This window comes from Crinia signifera, chromosome 1, assembly GCF_055691185.1.
Source record: "Crinia signifera chromosome 1, ASM5569118v1, whole genome shotgun sequence".
Classification (NCBI taxonomy): domain Eukaryota; kingdom Metazoa; phylum Chordata; class Amphibia; order Anura; family Myobatrachidae; genus Crinia; species Crinia signifera.
In genome coordinates, this window is record NC_139217.1 from 72937726 (window position 1) to 72957099 (window position 19374).

At 44.8% G+C, this 19374-nt stretch overlaps 1 protein-coding gene across 1 annotated transcript in view; it reads left to right on the plus strand.

The window, feature by feature from the left end:
• The window catches only part of LOC146041984 (uncharacterized), a 179940-nt gene that overhangs the window by 151801 nt on the left and 8765 nt on the right, over positions 1-19374 (plus strand). The window contains exons 19-22 of the mRNA XM_083161909.1: positions 4902-5000; positions 6342-6433; positions 10321-10456; positions 17744-17823. Of these exons, the coding sequence (XP_083018035.1) occupies positions 4902-5000; positions 6342-6433; positions 10321-10456; positions 17744-17823 (407 nt within the window). The remainder of the gene's footprint in view (positions 1-4901; positions 5001-6341; positions 6434-10320; positions 10457-17743; positions 17824-19374) is intronic.

Here is a 19374-nt window from a genome sequence, read left to right on the forward strand (position 1 = left end):
CGGCCCTGAAAAGAGTGGGACTCCACCACGGCCCCCCAGCCCCTGAGGCTGGCGTCCCTCGTGAGAATAACCCAGTCGAGGATGAGAAAGGATCTTCCATGACTTAAGTGGGTGGAGTTCAGCCACCAAAGAAGAGACAGGCGGGTGTCTCTGGATATCACCAGGAACTGAGACTTCAGGCATACGGGAGAGTGATCCCAACAACGAAGGAGCTCCAATTGTAATGGCCGAGAGTGCCTTTGGGCATATTGCACCATCTCGAAGCAGGCCACCATCTTGCCTAGAAGTCGCATGCAGAAATGAACAGACACCGTTCTGCGGCCTAAGAACTCCCGGACCAATGCCTGAAGAGACCTGCATTTGTCGACTGGGAGGAAGACCTTCTGAAGCTGCGTATCCAACAAAGCTCCCAGGTGGATTATCTGTTGGGTGGGGACCAGACTGGACTTTTTCCATTTGATCAGCCACCTGTGATCCTGAAGCACCGACAATGTCAACTGGATGTGATTTTGAAGCGTCGTTAGTGAATCTGCCATTAGGAGTAGGTCGTCCAGATAGGCCAGGATTCTGACGCCATGTAGTCTCAGATGAGCAATCATGACCGCCATCCAGGGCAGCCGAGAGGGAGGGGGAGCGGGTACTAATTACCCGGGCCCAGGCTTGCTGGTGGGGCCCCACAGGGGCCCTGGTCCGACCCCTCCCTGGTAGCAACAGCAGCACACACTTCTACAGCATGTGCTGTGCTGACAGCAGGCTCAGCATGAGTGTCTCACTGACAGCGTGAAAGGTCATGCTGAGCCTGCTGTCAGCACAGCACATGCTGTAGGTGTGTGCTGCTGCTGAGATTACAGTTTTTAGAGAGCTTTCTTTCACCCTCCTCTAAACATTTTGGGGGTGTGGCCTAAGTGTGGGAGGTGCCACACTCCCACACTTTGGCCACACCCCCAAAATTTTACCGGGGCCCGGCATTCCTCTCGGCTGCCCTGTGTGTGTGTGTAACAGGCTATGTGTGTATATATGTGTGTGTGTGTGTGTGTGTGTCAGGCTATGTACTGTATGTGTGAAGGAACAGGCTATGTGTGTGTGTAACAGGCTATGGCCCTCATTCAGGTTGGTTCGCTCCCCCGCACGTTCACACAGGGGAGCGATGTTGTGCATGTGCAGCCACTTTGTGTGAGCGGGCGCGGGAAACCGATTATTTGCCGTCCCTATCGCATGCAGCAGTGTGGACAGAAGCGTGGGGTGGTGGATATGGGTTGCGCCGATGGGAACTCCCATGACGTGGGTGCCGGGGAGGGCAGCTGATGTCACCGGATGTCAGCTGCCCACCCTCTTCTCATACAGGAGCGCCACAGATCTAACACAGCAGAGACTGACTTAGATCTGCGAGCGCTTGAGAAATCATTTGATGGTCGGCGACCGCACTGCCCTGCACACAAGCTGCAAATCGATGATTATGTAAAACATCCGTTCGCATGCGTGAAATCTGAGGTATTTAGATGACCAATCAGAATGACCTCCAATGTGTGTGAAGGGAACAGGCTACATGGGGCCCATTTATGACGGATCATATATGGAATGCGATCTGGGTGGGACCATACTGCCCAGGATCTCATGAGATTAAAGAGGTTTAATGGACACAATCCCCCCTCTCCCTCCAGGTGCACATACCGCTGGCCATCACAATGCAGCTGCTCTTGGCGCCGGATCTGTAGCTTTGGGGGACACAGCAGATCCCGGCAGCTCAGCCCGGCGATACTGCAAGTAGTGGCATCTGCTGCTTCTTGCCAGCAGGTTGAAAAAACTGTTGCCGCTTTCCCTGCTGCATGTGTGAGCTTGGGATCCTTATACTCCAGAGGCGGCGCTTCAAATGGGGATGATCGTGCCAGCCACAGATCTTGGAGAGAGGAGCCAGCAGTGGGATCCTTGCGGAGGATGGGAGCTATTACCTAGTTCCCATCCTCCGCAGTGACCCTGCCGCTATCTGCCCATCCATGGCCACGACCCCTTACTCCCATGGGCGCAACCCATATCCACCACCCCACGCTTCTGTCCACACTGCTGCATACGAACGGGGCGGCAAGTAATCGATTTGAATTTTGTGTAGCATAATGTGTAAGGGGCAAGTATAAGGGGTCTACTATTGTGTTGCATAAAGGGTATATGGTGTGGTACACACCCCTATATCCTTTAATGGCCACACCTCTTTTCTGTTGCTCGCCACTCCAGGGGGGCCCCGTGACGCTGTTGAACCGGGGCCCAGGATTTCTCTTGGCAGCCCTGCCGCCATCACCTTTGTGAAAACACGTGGAGCGGTCGACAAGCCAAATGGCAATGCCCGGAATTGATAATGTTCCTGTTGAATCGCGAATCTGAGAAACCGCTGATGGTTCTCCCGAATCTGAATGTGCAGGTATGCATCCTGCACATCCAGCGATGCAAGGAAGTCGTTCCTCCGGAGAGCTTGAAGAATGGACCGTAGGGATTCCGTTCTGAATCCGGGGACCCGGATAAATTGATTCAGGGTCTGCTGATTCAGGATGGGACAGAAGGAACCATCCGGCTTGGAAACAAGGAATACTGTAGGTTTGAATAAAATCCCCCTCCTCTCTGTAGAGGTGGGACCGGTTCTATGACTCCTGCAGTAAGGAATGAGTGAACCGCCTTGCGAAGGGCCAAAGCCTTGTCAGCATCTGCAGGATGCCCTGTTGAAAAAAAACGAGTGGGGAAACCCCTTTTGAAAGACAGGGCGTACCCCCTTGAAATAATCTCCCGAATCCACTTGTCGGAAGTGGTTTCCCCCCAAATGTCTGCAAAAAACAGCAGACACCCTCCCACCACAGAACTGATGTCCTGGCAGCGGGCACCGCCAGGCTGTAGGCTTCTCAGGCTGTTTGGGGGCCTGGCGAAGCGTGAGGAGGACTGGCCCCTTGCCTTCCCCTGGGGACGAAAGAAACTTAACCCCGGAACTCTCGGTTTCGGTGCTGCGGAGGGCGGAAAAGCCGTCTTTGAAGCAGCAATGGTCGCTTCAATGTTGTCTAGTTCGGTACCAAACAAAACTCCCCCAGAGAATGGGAGGGCCTCCAACGCCCTCTTGGACTCACTATCCACACACCAAGTGCGGATCCATAAAGCCTGCCTGGCCACAACAGAGGCCGCCGAGATCCTAGACACGAAGGTACACGAGTCTAACGTAGCCTCACTCAGATAAGCATTTGCTTCCCGAATGTTATCTACCAACTCCATCAGGTCTGATTCTCGGGAACCTTCCCTGAGACCTTCCGCCAGTGCATCCAGCCATTTATCGATAGCTAAGGATACCCAAGCCCCTGCCGTAGCAGGACGAATGGCCGCCCCTGCATTAGAGTAGATTCCTTTTAGGAATTGTTCAATCTTCCTGTCCGTAGGCTCCTTAAGGGAAGTCACTTCAGGAATAGGGAGAGTGGAAGAACGGACTAGACGCGCGATATGCGCGTCCACAGGTGGCGGATTTTCCAATAACTTCAAATCCCCCTCAACCATGGGATAGAACTTAGTAAACCTCCTGGAAAGAAGGAACTTTTTATTAGGGTGTTTCCACGCCTCTTTAAACAGTCCCTTTAATTGAGGAGATGAAGGGAAGACTGTAACCTCCTTCTTCTTGCGTTTAAATACCGGCATTCCTGAAGGGGGAGTGGGATCGGAGTCTGCTATCTGCAGTACCTTTCTAATGGCCCTCACCAAATCTTCCACCCTAGTAAGCGTCATATGCTCCTCATGAGGTTTGGCCTGCTCCGTGACCTCCTCATTTTCCTCCACTTCCTCCTCAGAGGATTTCTTCTGCCCTGGGTATAAGGAACCCTTAGAGTCCGTATCGTCTGACATATCTAAAAAGAAAAAAACTGAAGTTTTAAACCAGGGCTGAAGAACAAAACCTGCTCCTACAAATGTGCCTGTTCCTGAGGCACCAAGAAAAAAAACTGATTAGCCTGGGACAGGGCAGGGTATTAAGGAGTCCATCCCAGCTTCACTCTCAGAAGTTTAACTCCTTGGTGCCTGGTCTGGAGGACCTACAATATCCCATGGTACCAGTGGTCCACCATAGGCTGAAGGAAAAAAGTGCATTTTGATCTGAGTTTGCACAATTCATGGATGTGTGTGCAAAAACTAATCTAGGTAAATTTCCCTGTTTCAATGTTCTGTATGGAAATTACTTTGGAGTTTGGCCAAGGGTGTTTCTGATCGTATATCCCTGTCCACTTGTGTTTTGTGCTTCTATTTGAACAAACACTACCAAGTTTGTTCTGTAGTAAATTTCTGTATAAAAAAAATGGCCAACCACACCTGGGAATATTATGGGGGTGATTCAGGTTGGTTTGCTTGTAAAAATGAAAAGAGGTGATGTTACCCATAGCAACCTACCAGATTCTGTCTATCATTTTCTAGGCTATGCAATAGAGAAATGATCTGATTGGTTGCTATGGGCAACATCACCTTTTTTCATTTTTAGAAGCTTTAGTAAATTTACCTCTTAGTGACTTCCATTGAGTCCAAAAATTGGACATAGTGTCATAGTGTTATTCTTTGAAATTCTGAATTAATAAAAATAAATATTTAAATGTAAAAAAACTGTGAGAAATAATAAAGATTTGAATACTTGGCAGTAAGAAATATATAATGTCCTGCTAGATATTTCAAAAGCTCATAACCCTGGTCGAATGTCGGGTTGCTCGAACCGGGGTTCTAAAGTTTGGTGCTTTCCTACTGCATCTCAACTCCGATCGTTACGTCGGCAACAGAGCAATATCCCGGATCCAAGGTGCAGTGTGAAAGGGGCCTAATAGGTTTCCCAAGAACTATATTTTATTAAATCAAATAGAAAAATGTTTTAAAATAATTGCAATACATTTTTTTTTCTCTAGATCAATATGACCAACATATTTGGCGATATAGATGAAGCTATATCCCCCATTTTCCAAGAACTTCTATCTGATCTGCAACAGGCTCTTGAAGGCTACAAGGTACAAAGATACATTTTATTGCATTGGACACACATTATGTCCTTTTTTTTACATTTTCTGTATTTGTGATTTGTTTGTACTGGCTTTTTTTCTATTATATATGTTGTATGCACTTTTCTGGGTGTGTTTTTAATTTTTAAAAAGAACATACCCAAAATGTATGCAAACTGATTTCCTGCGGTTCCCCCATCCATGACGGATCGATGCTGTCTAGATCAACCATGTTATGGTCAACCAACCTTAGTCTAACCCGTCTAGTTAGATGCCTAAAAGATAGTTGACTGTGTCTAGATTGACAGTAACGGAAGTTAGACACAAGTGTAAGATTGATGGGAGCCTGGTCGACAGTCACATGGCCGACATGACTTTATTTGCGTTTTTTTTTTTTTTTGCTGAATGTCCCTTGGGTCCCCGTGGACACTGTATATGTGCACAATGTCCACTTGCATGGCTCGCTATGCTCGCCATGCTTCGGGCTCGGCACACTATTATAATCTAACTTTATGCACACTTTGATATTAAAGTATGAACAAAGTTGACCTCTGACATTTGGAACCAAAAAACGTGAAAAAACTCATGTCAACCATGTGACCACACTCCCATTGATCGAACACTTGCATCTTATTTCCATTATTGCCGAAATAGATGCGGTCGACTATATTTAGGCATCTAACTAGACGGGTTCGACTAAGCGTTGTCGAGCATAACGTGGTTAATCTAGACATCATAGATCCGTTGTCCGGATACGCCATGCCTTTAGTTTCATATCATAATAAATAACAGTGCACACACAAACTTTGGTGCAAAAGATCATCTGAGAACTGACGTGGTAATGTATAGAGGTTCATAAAACTAAAACTGCCGATGGTAGCATGCAGGGGGCATCCAGCATCGGGCAAGGTTGCCCCTCATGCTTGGCCCATCCCTGTACACACAGATCAGCAGCATGCAAACTCTCAGGGGTTTGAGCTCCTGGACACCCAAGTCTTAAACCACTCCAAATCACATTAGCAATATCCCTCCAATGCATTTCATCTCAACTGACTTCCTCAGGGGTGTGTTTTTTTTAATGATGGGTTCCAAACAATTCCAAATACTCCAATTAATTTTCATGTAAATACTGGTCCAGCATAAATTTCTCCTTCAGTACTCAGATTGGACCTGTGTGTGCTCTGGTCTCATGTTAGACTGCCTGCCAATCCTGCATTTACCAAAGCATTTAGGATGTAACTTTAGAAATGTTAATGTATAATAATACAAAAGAGCTTGTAGTATTGTAGAAGGTAGAATTTTTTAAAAGATATTATTTTGTCTTTTTAAATGTATAATTTTCATATGCAGGAAAAGGTAGCCCAATTATTTGAATCAGAGTTGCCAGTCCAGAAGAAAAAGCAAGTGACAGTTGGAAAATCTCTGGAATGTGCTTTGCTCTGGTAAGCTACACAGATAGACTATGCTTAAACGAAGAAACACATTTTGGGGACAATTTAATTAGTGGTGATGACCGATAGACTCCAGCGTTCTGTTACACCAGCATCTTGCATTCACCACATTATAGCTACGTGCATGACCACATGTTGGTTTATATAGTCAGGGCCACAACTAAGGGACGGGGGAATGCCCTGGGTGCTGATTGTGATACCCATACATGCATACAGGGAGGGGGAAAATGGAGCAGAACCAAATTACAGCCTTGTTCCGGGTGATGTAAATCCTAGTTTCATGTATGAAAACTGGTACAAAATGTTCTATGAAGCGCTGTATAAAAGGTAACAATATGCTACATTGTACTGCTGCCAGTACACACAACACACAGTGATCCCAGTTCACATTATGCCACACAGTGCTTAACAGGCAATTCTGTGGACCTAGTAGACCAACTGTGTGACATGGGTGCAGTTGAGTCATAAATATACATAAAGCCACATATACATAAAATCACACTTTACACATACATACTATCACACACGTATACACACCAGGGGCTGATTTCTAGTCGTCGTTCCCCCCCCCCTCCCCCTCACTTACCACCCAACTCTGCTGGTCACTTGGGGGGTGCAGAGCAGGGCCCCCCACCTCCCCTTCTGCTCTGCTGTCCCAGCTGAATCCCACTGCTCCCGGTGCGCAGGCTTCTCCACCTCTGGATGCTATCGGCTATTTAAAACATATCGCCAGCTTGTAAGCCAATCGGGAATCACGGCCTGGCAGCCAATCAGAGCCGGTATGCAAACTCTGATCGGCTCACTCACCAGACGGTGCCACATTTTAAATAGCCACCAGCATCCAGAGAAACCTGCGCTCTGGGAGCAGTGGACTTCAGCGGGGGGCAGCTCAGCGGAGACAGTTGGGGGGCAGGGTGGGTGGAATGAGTGGCCCAGGCCCATTCTTCTCTGTCAGAGTGGCTGGACTCAAGACCGTTGTGCCCACAGCACCCCCTTGATGGCGGCCCTGCACATGACCCATTACATGAGGAACAAAATGCTCTCTACCTGGACAGCCCTCTTACTTTATGATTGCCATCATCTGTGTTGAACTATGTAATTTGTAATAAAGGAATTCCAACACGAGATTGCAATCATAAAGTAAGAGGGAAGTCCAGGTAGAGAAGAATATGTCACTCCTGGAACAGGTCATTTTGGGAGGCATGGATTATGTATATTAGATTTAAACTAATAGTGTAATAATGCCTGGGTACTGGTACCTAATTGAAAGACCCTTTTTTTTTGTAAAGTTTTCTTGTTGTATAGACAACTTATACACATAGATTATAAAGTAGATTTTATTTTTCTATCTTGTCTCATGCATGAATAGCAGCAGCCTCTGTGCTACTTACGGTTTGCGCTCACTGGGTGGACAATGTCTGGGTCAACAGTCACTCGGTCAACCACTAATGTTTTTTTTTTTTTTAAAGGTGGTTTTTCATACTTTACTATCCAAGTGGACATAATAGTGTTCTGGAAGTCAGGCGAAGGGACGCGGTACACTTATACAGTGCCCATGTCAACATAGACCTAAAAAAGCAGGAAAACTCATGTTGCACCTATTCATGTCGACCATAATCGTGTGTCGACCTTTTGTATCGACATTTGTCACTGTCAACCATTGTGGTCGGCCTATTGACTGTCCACCTAGACATTGTCTACCATTTATACAGTAACCCTACTTACACATTAGGACAAGAATCAGTGATGTCACTGTGCTTAGGTCGTGGAACCCTTGACTAAGGAGGGCACTGGGGGATAGCATACCCTAGGTTCCCCCCTAATCTGGCTATGGCATAAAATCTATCTGAAATAGGCATACAGTTTCTGTGCATGACCTACAGTGGAATAATGACGCTGGCATACATGCCCAGAACACTGCCATAACAGAAGGCAGTTACCACCTGGAAATACCATTTCATCTTAAGTGTGATCTGCTGATGGATGGATCAATCCGTACACCCTAGCAATCTCAGTGTGGGCATGTGTGATCTATCGCAGCCGAAAATGTCTTACTTTGGTGCAAAAATCCTGCAAGTTCCATTCACATTTTCACGTGCGTCTGTCTCGGAATCAGGGAACATAGATGTAACAATTGTATTACTTGTGTGTCATACTGCATTATCATTACTTAAAGAAGTTATTCCCCAATTAAAGCACAGAGGAAGTTGTGCAGCTCAGGTGTTTACAAAATCAGTGTTTGTCAATCACCAACAATACAAACGAATGTGCAGAAGAATATTGTCAACACCATTAAGCGCTACTTCCAAATTAAGGTGAAACCATATATATAGAATGGAATGCAATACATAACTTTAGCAGTACTGATTGCCCCTTCTTGTGTCCCAATAGCAAATAGTCTTTTTCTTAACTCTGAAAGAGATAATCTCCAAAACCCCCACAATTGGGGTTATTTATGGAGATAAAAACAACAACAACAACAATTGGTGCAGTATGTTTAAAATAAATGGAAGAAATTTTTATTTAGTGATATGCACTCACAAACATGCGGTATGTCATAGCATATAAGGGGTTGTTGCTGGGCTGTTTCACAAGATGCAACCTTTCCATCCAATTTTGATGTCTCTGTAATTATAACTATCTCCACGACATCCAAAGCCGAGAGATTGGTGCAATACTTTCTAAGAATATGACAAGTATTTATTATTAAAATGCACTCACAAACGGAGACTTTATATAAAAGCAGAAAACATATTCCACCAGGAAAATACTTCTAGGCCAGTCCAATGAAGGATCTCTCACCCACGATGGTACCAGGGGAGGCAGATGGAATCCAAGCGCCGACTCAAGGATCCAATATCCATCAATAGGGATGGACTGGCCTAGCAGTATTTGCCTGGTGGAATATGTTTTCTGCTTTTATATAAAGTCTCCGTTTGTGAGTGCATTTTAATAATAAATACTTGTCATATTCTTAGAAAGTATTGCACCAATCTCTCTTGTTTTTGATCTCCATCACATCCTGTTAAAAACCTTCGGCTTGTGAGAGTGTGTACAGTGTTAAACGGGTGTTTAATAACGTTATACATTTCTGGATGTGAGTCGTTATAACACATTTTTATTTTTATACAGGTAAACTACGAGACCCAGCAGCACATTAATGTCCACCCCCCCCCATATTGGGTCTTGTAGTTCTACTGTATTAAAGCAATGTGTTTTTATCTATTTTTTTACACACATCAGCCCAGCATCCAAGGAAGCAGGGGACAGTCACGGACTTCAGCCCTGGACATTATTATTGGGACCTTGTATAAAAATTATCCTCTGGCTGTGGCATGACACCGCTGGCTGTTGGAGCCTGGTGCTGGTTCTAAAACACGGGGGACCCAACACCGGCTCAATGAGTCTGGGGCTGGTTTTGCTCAGGAGGGGGGACCCCACGCCATTTTTTTTTGTTGTTTTTCACTTTAACACATTTTTGGGGGGCTTGAACCATGCACAGATCTTACTGAACCTGGTGTATTTGTTTCCCGATTTTTGCTAATGTTTACCAAAAATCTCACCCTATTACATTTGCAAATTGTATGCTTTATAATGGGAAAACATCCGTGCAATTTTTTTGCACATATCAAAACATGTGATTTTTACCTCTAAATGTGCAAATGAAATTGTAATTTGCACCATTACATTTGCGAGTTGTTTTTGAAACGTGCGCATTCAGCCGGTTTTTCACCAAAATTTGCAAAAGTGAGAAAATCGCACCGTATTACATTTTGCCCATGGAATTGATCATATAAATAGATCTTTAGTGATTTCTTATATACCACTGGGTTCTAATGCTGTTTAATGTAATGGTTGTTTTGTTTCACATACTATAGGTATATGGGGAAAACTAGATCATCCTTCAACGAGGACACTTTAATGAAATCTGTGAAAGAACTCTTCAAGAACAGTGTTCAAAAACATATATTAGAGCCAGCTTACAAAGACAGCATTGAAAATACTAACAAAAGAGTAAGTATATCGACATATATAAGGTTCTTGGCCATTACGCATAGTGGAGGCAGCCATTTTGCAGGCTTATGAATTTTTGTCCATCTTTCCTTTATGGTATAAAAAAAACACAACATTGAATCTCCATTGATGTGTAGTAAAAAGCATTACGATATCCTATACACCACAATATATTTCATGCACTTATACTGTAGGGTGTAATAAGTATAATTGGAAATGCCACGTACTATAAAAATCCTTGTCGCATGGACAATGATATCTATGTGATAGCATATCTAGATGTCTTTCATACCAAAAATACTTGCATTAAGGCATACTCACCTGGGACTTTATTCACTCTTACACACTGAGATATATGATATACTGTAAGTATGGGACACTATTATAGAGTAAATTGTAAATTGGAAGCTTCCTACAGTTTTTAGCTACCAGTCCTATGTGAAGATTTGACAGTTGAAGGATCTACCTCTTTTTTATGTGTATTGCTATGTTTAAAAAAATCTGTGCTATATTCCTATTAATATGTAAAACCCCACTGGCACTAGCTATGGCATACCTGCATCACACTTACTTTCCTCCGGCTGGTCGTGGGTAAGGCACAGGTACCAGGGGGTCCTCTGAATAATCAGGAGTTTAATTACGGTTGCATTTTTGGAAGTGGACTACAGGTGTCAGTGCAGCGCAGAAAGAATTGGGCGCCAGGCCATCCCATAAAACAGCAATAAACAGTTTATTTAACATATAGCAGGGATGAAGCAGGGAAAACTTCTGAACACTCTCCTCCAGCACAAAGCATAATGGTTACATCAGGTCACTTATCATTCCATCTCCTCCAGCACATTAATCATTTCAGTTACATCAAGGCACCTCCTCCAGCACATCACTTAATTGCAGCGGCATAAATATGACGAACAGTAGTAGTACGTTTATTTATAAGGCGCCACAAAGTGTCCGCAGCGCCGTACATAGCAAACAAAAAACAAATTACAAGGTAACGTACAGGGTGTGTTGAAAAATACAGTATAAATAGGGGTATAGCTGGTAGAACTAAAATCAGCATCAGTTCAGAAGTAGGTGTAAAAATTGTCGAGGAGACTGAAGATGAAGTAGAGGAAGGGAAGAACAGGACAGGAGCACAGGTGAGGTAAAAAGGTAGGGTGAGTACATGAGGAAGGAGGACCCTACTCATAAGAGTTAACATTCTAAAAATAGGTGGGTGGACGAACGAAAAACAATAGGATAAGTAGGAACGGAAGGGAACGAAGGCAGGGTAGGAGGAACAAAAGAGGTTAGGAGGAGGGATAGGCTAGTCTGAAAAAGTGGGTTTTGAGGGAGCGCTTGAAGGAGGTAAGGGAATCCGAAAGCCTGATGGGTGGCGGGAGGTTGTTCCAGTGCAGGGTTGCAGCGCGAGATAAGTCTTGGACACGGGAGTGGAGGAGGTGATTAGGTGACAGTCGGCGGTCAGCGATGGAGCGAAGAGGACGGGAGGGAGTGTGGATAGAGATCAGTGAAGAGAGGTAAGGAGCATTGGAGGAGGAGAGAGAGCCTTGTAGGTGGTGGTGAGGAGTTTAAAGAGAACTCGGAAAGGAATGGGGAGCCAGTGAAGAGATAGACAGAGGGGGAGGCAGAGGTAGAGTGGCGGGAGAGGAAGATGAGCCTAGCAGCAGCGTTAAGAATGGATTGGAGAGGTGCGAGGTGGGTGAGAGGTAGCCCAGAGAGAAGGATGTTGCAGTAGTCAAGGCGGGAGATGACAAGAGAGTGAATGAGAATTTTGGTCGCGTCAGTGGAGAGGAATGGTCTGATGCGTGAGATGTTGCGTAGGTGAAAGCGGCAAGACTGTGAGAGAGCACGAATGTGGGGGGTGAAAGAGAGGGAGGAGTCAATGATGACACAAAGGCAGCGCGCTTGGTCGGTGGAGGTGATCTCGGTTTCACCAATGCTGATGGAGATAGTGGGAGAAGAAGCGATGTTCGGGGGATGGAAGATTAGAAGTTCAGTTTTAGCCTTGTTTAGTTTCAGGAAGCGTTGGGTCATCCAGGCTGAGATGGCCGTGAGGCATTCGGAGACCTTGGACAGGAGTGATGGGGATAGGTCGGGGGAGGAGAGATAGATTAGGGTATCATCAGCATAAAGGTGGTAATGAAAACCATAGGAGCTGATGAGGGTGCCCAGAGAGGTGGTGTAGAGGGAGAAGAGGAGAGGGCCAAGGACTGACCCTTGGGGAACACCGACTGGTTGCGGGGTAGTAGGAGAGGAGGAGCTCGGAGTGGAGACGGAGAAGGAGCGATTGGAGAGGTATGAGGTGAACCAGGAGAAGACCGTGCCAGTGATGCCAAAGGAGCGGAGGGTGTTGAGCAGGAGAGGGTGGTCAACAGTGTCAAAGGCAGCCGACAGATCAAGCTGGATGAGGATAGAGAAGAGGCCTTTGGATTTAGCCGATAGTAGATCGTTAGTGACTTTGGTCAGGGCAGTTTCAGTGGAATGTAAAGGGCGGAACCCGGATGAGGGGGTCTAGAATGGAGTTAGCAGTAAGGTGGCTTAGGAGACGATTATAGGTCAGACGTTCTAGGAGCTTTGAGGCAAAAGGGAGGAGGGAGATGGGCCTGTAGTTGGATGGAGAGTTGGGGTCCAGATTTGTTTTTTTGCGAATTGGGGAGACAAGAGCGTGTTTGAAGGAGGAAGGAAAGATCCCAGAGGATAGGGAAAGATTAAAGAGGTGAGCCATGTGAGAGCAGACTGACGGACTGAGACGACGGATAATATTGGAGGGGATAGGATCGAGCGGGCAGGTGGAGGGAGAAGCAGATTGAAGGATAGAGTGGACTTCAGCGGCAGTGGTGGGGTAAAATGAGGACAGGGGTTGAAAGGAGGGGAGTGGAGAACAGCAGTTCATACCAGGGCATCCTGGGACCAGTAGTGCTACACATCACAGGTTACTGTCTCTCTCATACATAACAAGGACTCTTGTCAATGGGCGGCTGCTCAGCATGCCGCGTGGCTTCGACCACTCACCCAGATACGTCCTCTCCTGAGACTCACACCTGGCACTCTTCTAGGGCACCTCTACAGGTGGGCATCACCCTCTCACTGGACTCTGTGTACTGCTACTCTCACACTGCGATCTCTCTCTCTCTCTGTTAGGTGTCTTGCTGGGACTGGCAGCACTCCCCACATGTGCTGTGAGGGGCTGCATTCTCCTCATGTTACGCTGCAGAAAAGAAAGAGGAGATATAGAAATCTATATCAATTGTTTAAGGCGCTTCAATATGAGTGTGCTTTGGCTTGTAGCAGCAATCTAAAATTGGGGGAGTCACCTCCAATACAGTAAACAAGAGAAACAAAAGAGTGGGTGATTGCGCTAGAACATATAATAGTATATATTTAAATAAAATAAATATAAAATGGTCAGGTGTGAATATATAATGGAAAATACATTTATTATACCATATTGAAAAAATATAAAATTAGATAAAAATGAGATTAAAAATAGGGACAATGATACAATAGTCACCCAAATCCTTGGAGAGGTATGAATAGGACTTATTAGGGAGTTATCCCATCAGGATGAGGTAGTCCTAGATGAATATTTTTGTAATCCAAATTGGTGAGAACACTCGAGGACCGTTGCCGCTTGCACTCCACAGAATGGTTCCCGGGCTTCTTTTAGGAGGTGGCGTGCCTCCACGATGTTGCCTTGCCTCGGATAGTGGTTGTGGGCTGGTCAGCTGGATTTTGTAAAGCGAGTGTCCCAAATAAAGGATGTATTTGTTGATTTTCCAACTCCAAGTGGTGTAAGAAGGGTGCTGGTGATCAGAGTCCCATTTGATTTGCACCTACGCGTTTCGCTGTCATGGGGCAGCTTTTTCAAGGTGACTATTGTATCATTGTCCCTATTTTTAATCTCATTTTTATCTAATTTTATATTTTTTCAATATGGTATAATAAATGTATTTTCCATTATATATTCACACCTGACCATTTTATATTTATTTTATTTAAATATATACTATTATATGTTCTAGCGCAATCACCCACTCTTTTGTTTCTCTTGTACTCTGCAGAAAAGCACCCACATGTGCTGCTGCTCACTCCATAGAAGCGGTGCAACTCATGACTGCTGTTTCCAAAGCTGGGGACCATGGAAATGACAGTTAGCCATTCCATGGCCCCAGCAACCATCCATGCACCTTCTCCCCTTCACTGTTCACTCCAAACTTGTGCTGAATCTGCTTCCTTCTAACTTACACTTCCTGTCTTCCCCCTCTGCAGGAGGCTTGCATGTGATCACTGCCTGATCTCAATACTTCTCCCAATCAGTGCACAGGAAATAGCCCTAGCTATGCTTGATAAAACTAAATGGTATTAACTCTTGCAGTACCAGGGTATTACAAATACATGGTTTTTATGATTACTGTAAATTTGATGTGATAAATGTATATTATATACCTTTGTATAGATTTGTGTGGTCTTGTTAATCCATAGCAGTCTTGTTTACTTTTAACAGCGCAGATACAAAAATTCCTTGCATTACAGTATGGTATCGGAATAGCTGAATGGCGGGAGTAGTAAGACCTGCTGATATGTAATTAGTTAGAGGCTCCCCTCCACTAAGGATGTATATTGCTTCACTCTCACCTATGAGTATCTACACTATATCTTGCGGTATATCAAACTTAACATATGTGGAGTTAGCAATCACACTTGGAAGCGCGTGTGGATGATGTAATCTTCACCTGCCTGACGAAGGGAGGCACGGAGAGGGATGGTTGTATATGATTTGAAACCACCAATCAGATACAAGGCTTAGGTTACTAATTGATGGTTATAAACAAACACACATAAATGTCTGATTATTAAAAGGATTCAGTATTGAATCCCGGCGGTCGGGATCCCGGCGTTCAGAATCCCAACGCCGGAATCCCGACAGCCGAAATGCCGACAAGGGGGGGATGTGGATCGCCCCCCCCCCCCCCCTTGCGGGCTCACTGCGCTCGCCACGCAGCGGGCCCGGTGCCTCGCTACGCTCGGCACACTAATTTATTCTCCCTCCAGGGGTGTCGTGGACACCCCAGGAGGGAGAAAGTGTCGGCATTTCGGCGGTCGGGATTCTGAACGCCGGGATCCCGACCGCCGGGATCGTAACTGCATCCCTATTAAAATAACAACATTGCAGTGCATAATATTACGTGAATGAACATAAAAATATAAACTATCTATGTAATAATTAGAGAAAGCAAGACAGATCGAGATTCTCATTCAAACCGCGGGGTGCCAATGTGTCCAACCAATCGATCCAACGACATTCAGCTTGTAGCAAACGTGTGGACCTATCACCTCCTCTGGTTAGAGGAGGGATATGGACAATAATTGTATATCTAAGTGAAGTTAAAGGATGCTTCGCCTCTACAAGTGTCTGGCCACAGAATGTTCACCATGGCCAGCAGCAATCGCAATTTTGATAGTAGATAGGTGGACAGTGGCCCGCTCCTTGAACACTTGGTCTGTCTTGCAGACATAGCGTCGACCACAAGGACAACTTATTAAATAAATAACAAATTTGGTCGAACAACTAACACGGTGTTTGATCTTAAATTTTCTGCCTTTGAAAGGTTGAAAAGATTAATCTCCTTGTATAAAGTAGCTACACGTAGTGCAGCCACAGCAGCAGCCCATTTTAGGGGTACCCAAGAATGAGGGCCATTTTGGCAGGGGATATGTAATATAATTTTTTTACTTGTGCATATACTTGAGGTTTTTCCCTCTAGTATATGCACACATGATGGACTAAAGCTGTGTACACACAAGGGCGATATATTGCTGAGCAATATATTGCTCAGTGTCTACTTTTCATCAGCGACCAGAGATGGTCGCTGATGAAAGGGAACCTCTGCCGGGGGAGCCACAGAGGGAATCAGCTCGTCGTAAAAAACCCGCCGGTGCACACTCCCGTGTGTAAACAGCTTTATTGTGCTAAGAGGGTAATGTCAAATCTGATGACAATATGGGCCCAAAACTTTTAACAATGTAATTAACTTTGTTGCTCTTATCATGCTACGAGTTAACCCATAATAGTTTGTTATCTGTATTCTTGGTTTTAGCCAGAGAAAGAACTTGTTCATGACTAAGATTCATAAGCCTGTGTTAGTTCACCAACAGGGTAACCCCGTGCGGCTATCATAGTGTTGAGGGACCGTTCTAGATCTTCAATATCACTAGATATTCGACAGACCCTCAAAATTTTGGAATACAGCAAGTGGAGTAGAAAAAGGGATTGCCGTATAACCAAACGTTGAGGGTTTGAATCCTTTTCTCTGAAGCAGGCTGGGGAAAATTGTATTTCCTCCCTGACTCTCAGTCGTGTAAGGGTTTTGGGTACTTATGTATTATCTGGGCTCCCATGTTAAATGCACCCCATTTTTTCATACCCCTACTATCCAATTACGCATGGCCCGAAGCGTGGCGAGCGCAGCGAGCCCCGCGAGGGTACGTGGTGTCATAAGAAAAACGGGAGCCCAGATATTACATAAGTACCGGGTTTTGTTTTTGATCTTTTTTTTCCTACTGGTTTCTTTTATTGCTTTAAAAGTTTCACTAAGTTATTGCTAATCCTTGAAATATCTTTTAAAGTAACATTGGCATTATGAAGTCGCAGATGGGAGGAACTTACTTTATAAAGCTATAATTTAGATGCCCGCTCCAAACTGCAATCCCATGGTTCAGCATTCCCCAGCCTGCTTAGAGAATAGGATTCAACGTTAAGTCTTTTTTTCTCTTTTAGCAAAACTGGGGAACATTAGACATAAGGATGTTCAACAGCAGCCAAGGGGAGCTAACACCCAGAACTGTATGGCCAAAGGGGGTGATTCTGGTTCTTCTACTTTAATGGACAAAACAAAAGTTATTGTGTTTATGTGCAGGATAAATACTGGCTGCTTTATTCTTACACTGCAATTTCCACCCCACCCAAATGTAACTCTCTCTGCACAGGTTCCATCTGCCCCACCTGCAGTGCACATGGTTTTGTCCATTAAAGAAGTACTTTGCTTTTGCAAACCAACCAGAATTACCCCCCAAAGTGTGGTGTCTTCCTGCCACAAAGCCGGTGCATTTGCTGCCCATGCAGAAATGCGAGCACGTTGGTCATTGTGTAACTTACACCCATCAGCCTCTTTATTTGAAAGCAATGTGTGATCAGTAAGATGTAGGGATGTATTGTGCAGTGTAAAGTTATCTGAGATACAGGATATCATACAAAGATTTAAAAATGTTTTTTTTTTTTTCTTTTAGATGGCTACACAAATACAAAAGGTGTTACGTGACGTACAATGCACTTTCTTAAACAACACAATTGCCCTTTATAATGAAAAGTAAGACATTTTAAGAACTTTATAAATCAAATGGTACTGTTGTCAAAACTGGAAAGAATGACACCTGTCATCGCAGTTTGTGCTTGTAATGAATCGCAAGAAAGGACTGGTCATGTGCAGCTGGTAGTCTGGAAAGTACGGATTCTTACCGGTTAATACGCTTTCCTCTACTCCACCATGGCAGCTGAACTATGGGTTTTCCCCCTCATTATGTAGATCTGGAAAGGAAAAAAAGACACAACACTGCCCCTATATAAGGACCGCCCCTACTGAGGCTCAGTGTCTTAATTATCAGCAAGTATACACTTTTAACAAAACATAACGTAACATAACGTACTTATATTGCTTCATATATCCCAAGGGAGGGAATAATGCTGCCATGGTGGAGTAGAGGAAAGCGTATTAACCGGTAAGAATCCGTACTTTCCTCTACCTCCCCATGGCAGCTGAACTATGGGTAATACCATAGCAGTATAAAAGAAATTTTTTTTTGGGTGGGACCATAATTAGAAAGAAAGAATAATACCTCTTAGAAGGATACAGGTTGTAATCACCTACATGTAAGTCCACTTTATTTAATTAGTGCTTTTTCCCTTTAAGAGGGGAGCTTAGCGTAATCCTTAGATTACTGCGCTTAGTATCTTCCTGCCCAGTTTTGCATCACTGGAGGACTCGATATCCAAGCTATAATGTCTGGAAAAGGTGTGTGCTGAGGCCCAACAGGCTGCTTTGCATAATTCTTCCAGGGACGCTGCCCCTTCTCTAGCCCAGGAAGATCCTACTGCTCTAGTAGAGTGAGCCTTTAAGCTTTGTGGTACTTCCTTATTGCTCATCTTATATGCCTCCGCTATGCATGTCTTGATCCATCTAGCGATGGTTGCTTTTGAGGCTCCGAGACCCTTGTTTTTGCCTTCTGTCACCACGAAGAGCCTTTTTGTCTTCCTCCAGTCCCCTACTATTTGTAGGTAGATAGTTAATGCTCTATTAACATCGAGTTTGTGGAACCTTTGCTCTTTCTCGTTTACTGGTTTTGCGCAAAAAGACGGTAGCACTATTTCCTGGTTGATGTGAAAGGAGGATACCACCTTGGGCAAGAAGTGTGGATTTGTCCTTAGGACGACCTTGTTTTCAAAAAAGTTTAGAAATGGTTCTTCTGCCCACAGGGCTTGTAGCTCCGACACTCTCCTTGTAGATGTTACCGCCACCAGGAATGCCACCTTAGCTGTTAGCCACTTGATCGGTACCTCCTCAAGAGGCTCGAAGGGACTTTCTGTTAGGGCGTTTAGTACAAGATTAAGGTCCCAGGGTGTAGTTGGGCTACGGAACGGTGGTCTTACCCTTTTGGATGCTTGTATGAACCTTTGCACATATTTATCCTCTGCAATTTTCCTGTCTAGTATAGCCCCAAGTGCGGATACCTGGACTTTTAATGTACTAACTGATAGCTTCTTGTCTAGGTCTGATTGCAAGAAGTCTAGCACTGTCGGTATGGCTTTATAATTCTTTTTCTTAGTTTTACAGAATTGTATATATGTTCTCCAGATTCTGTAA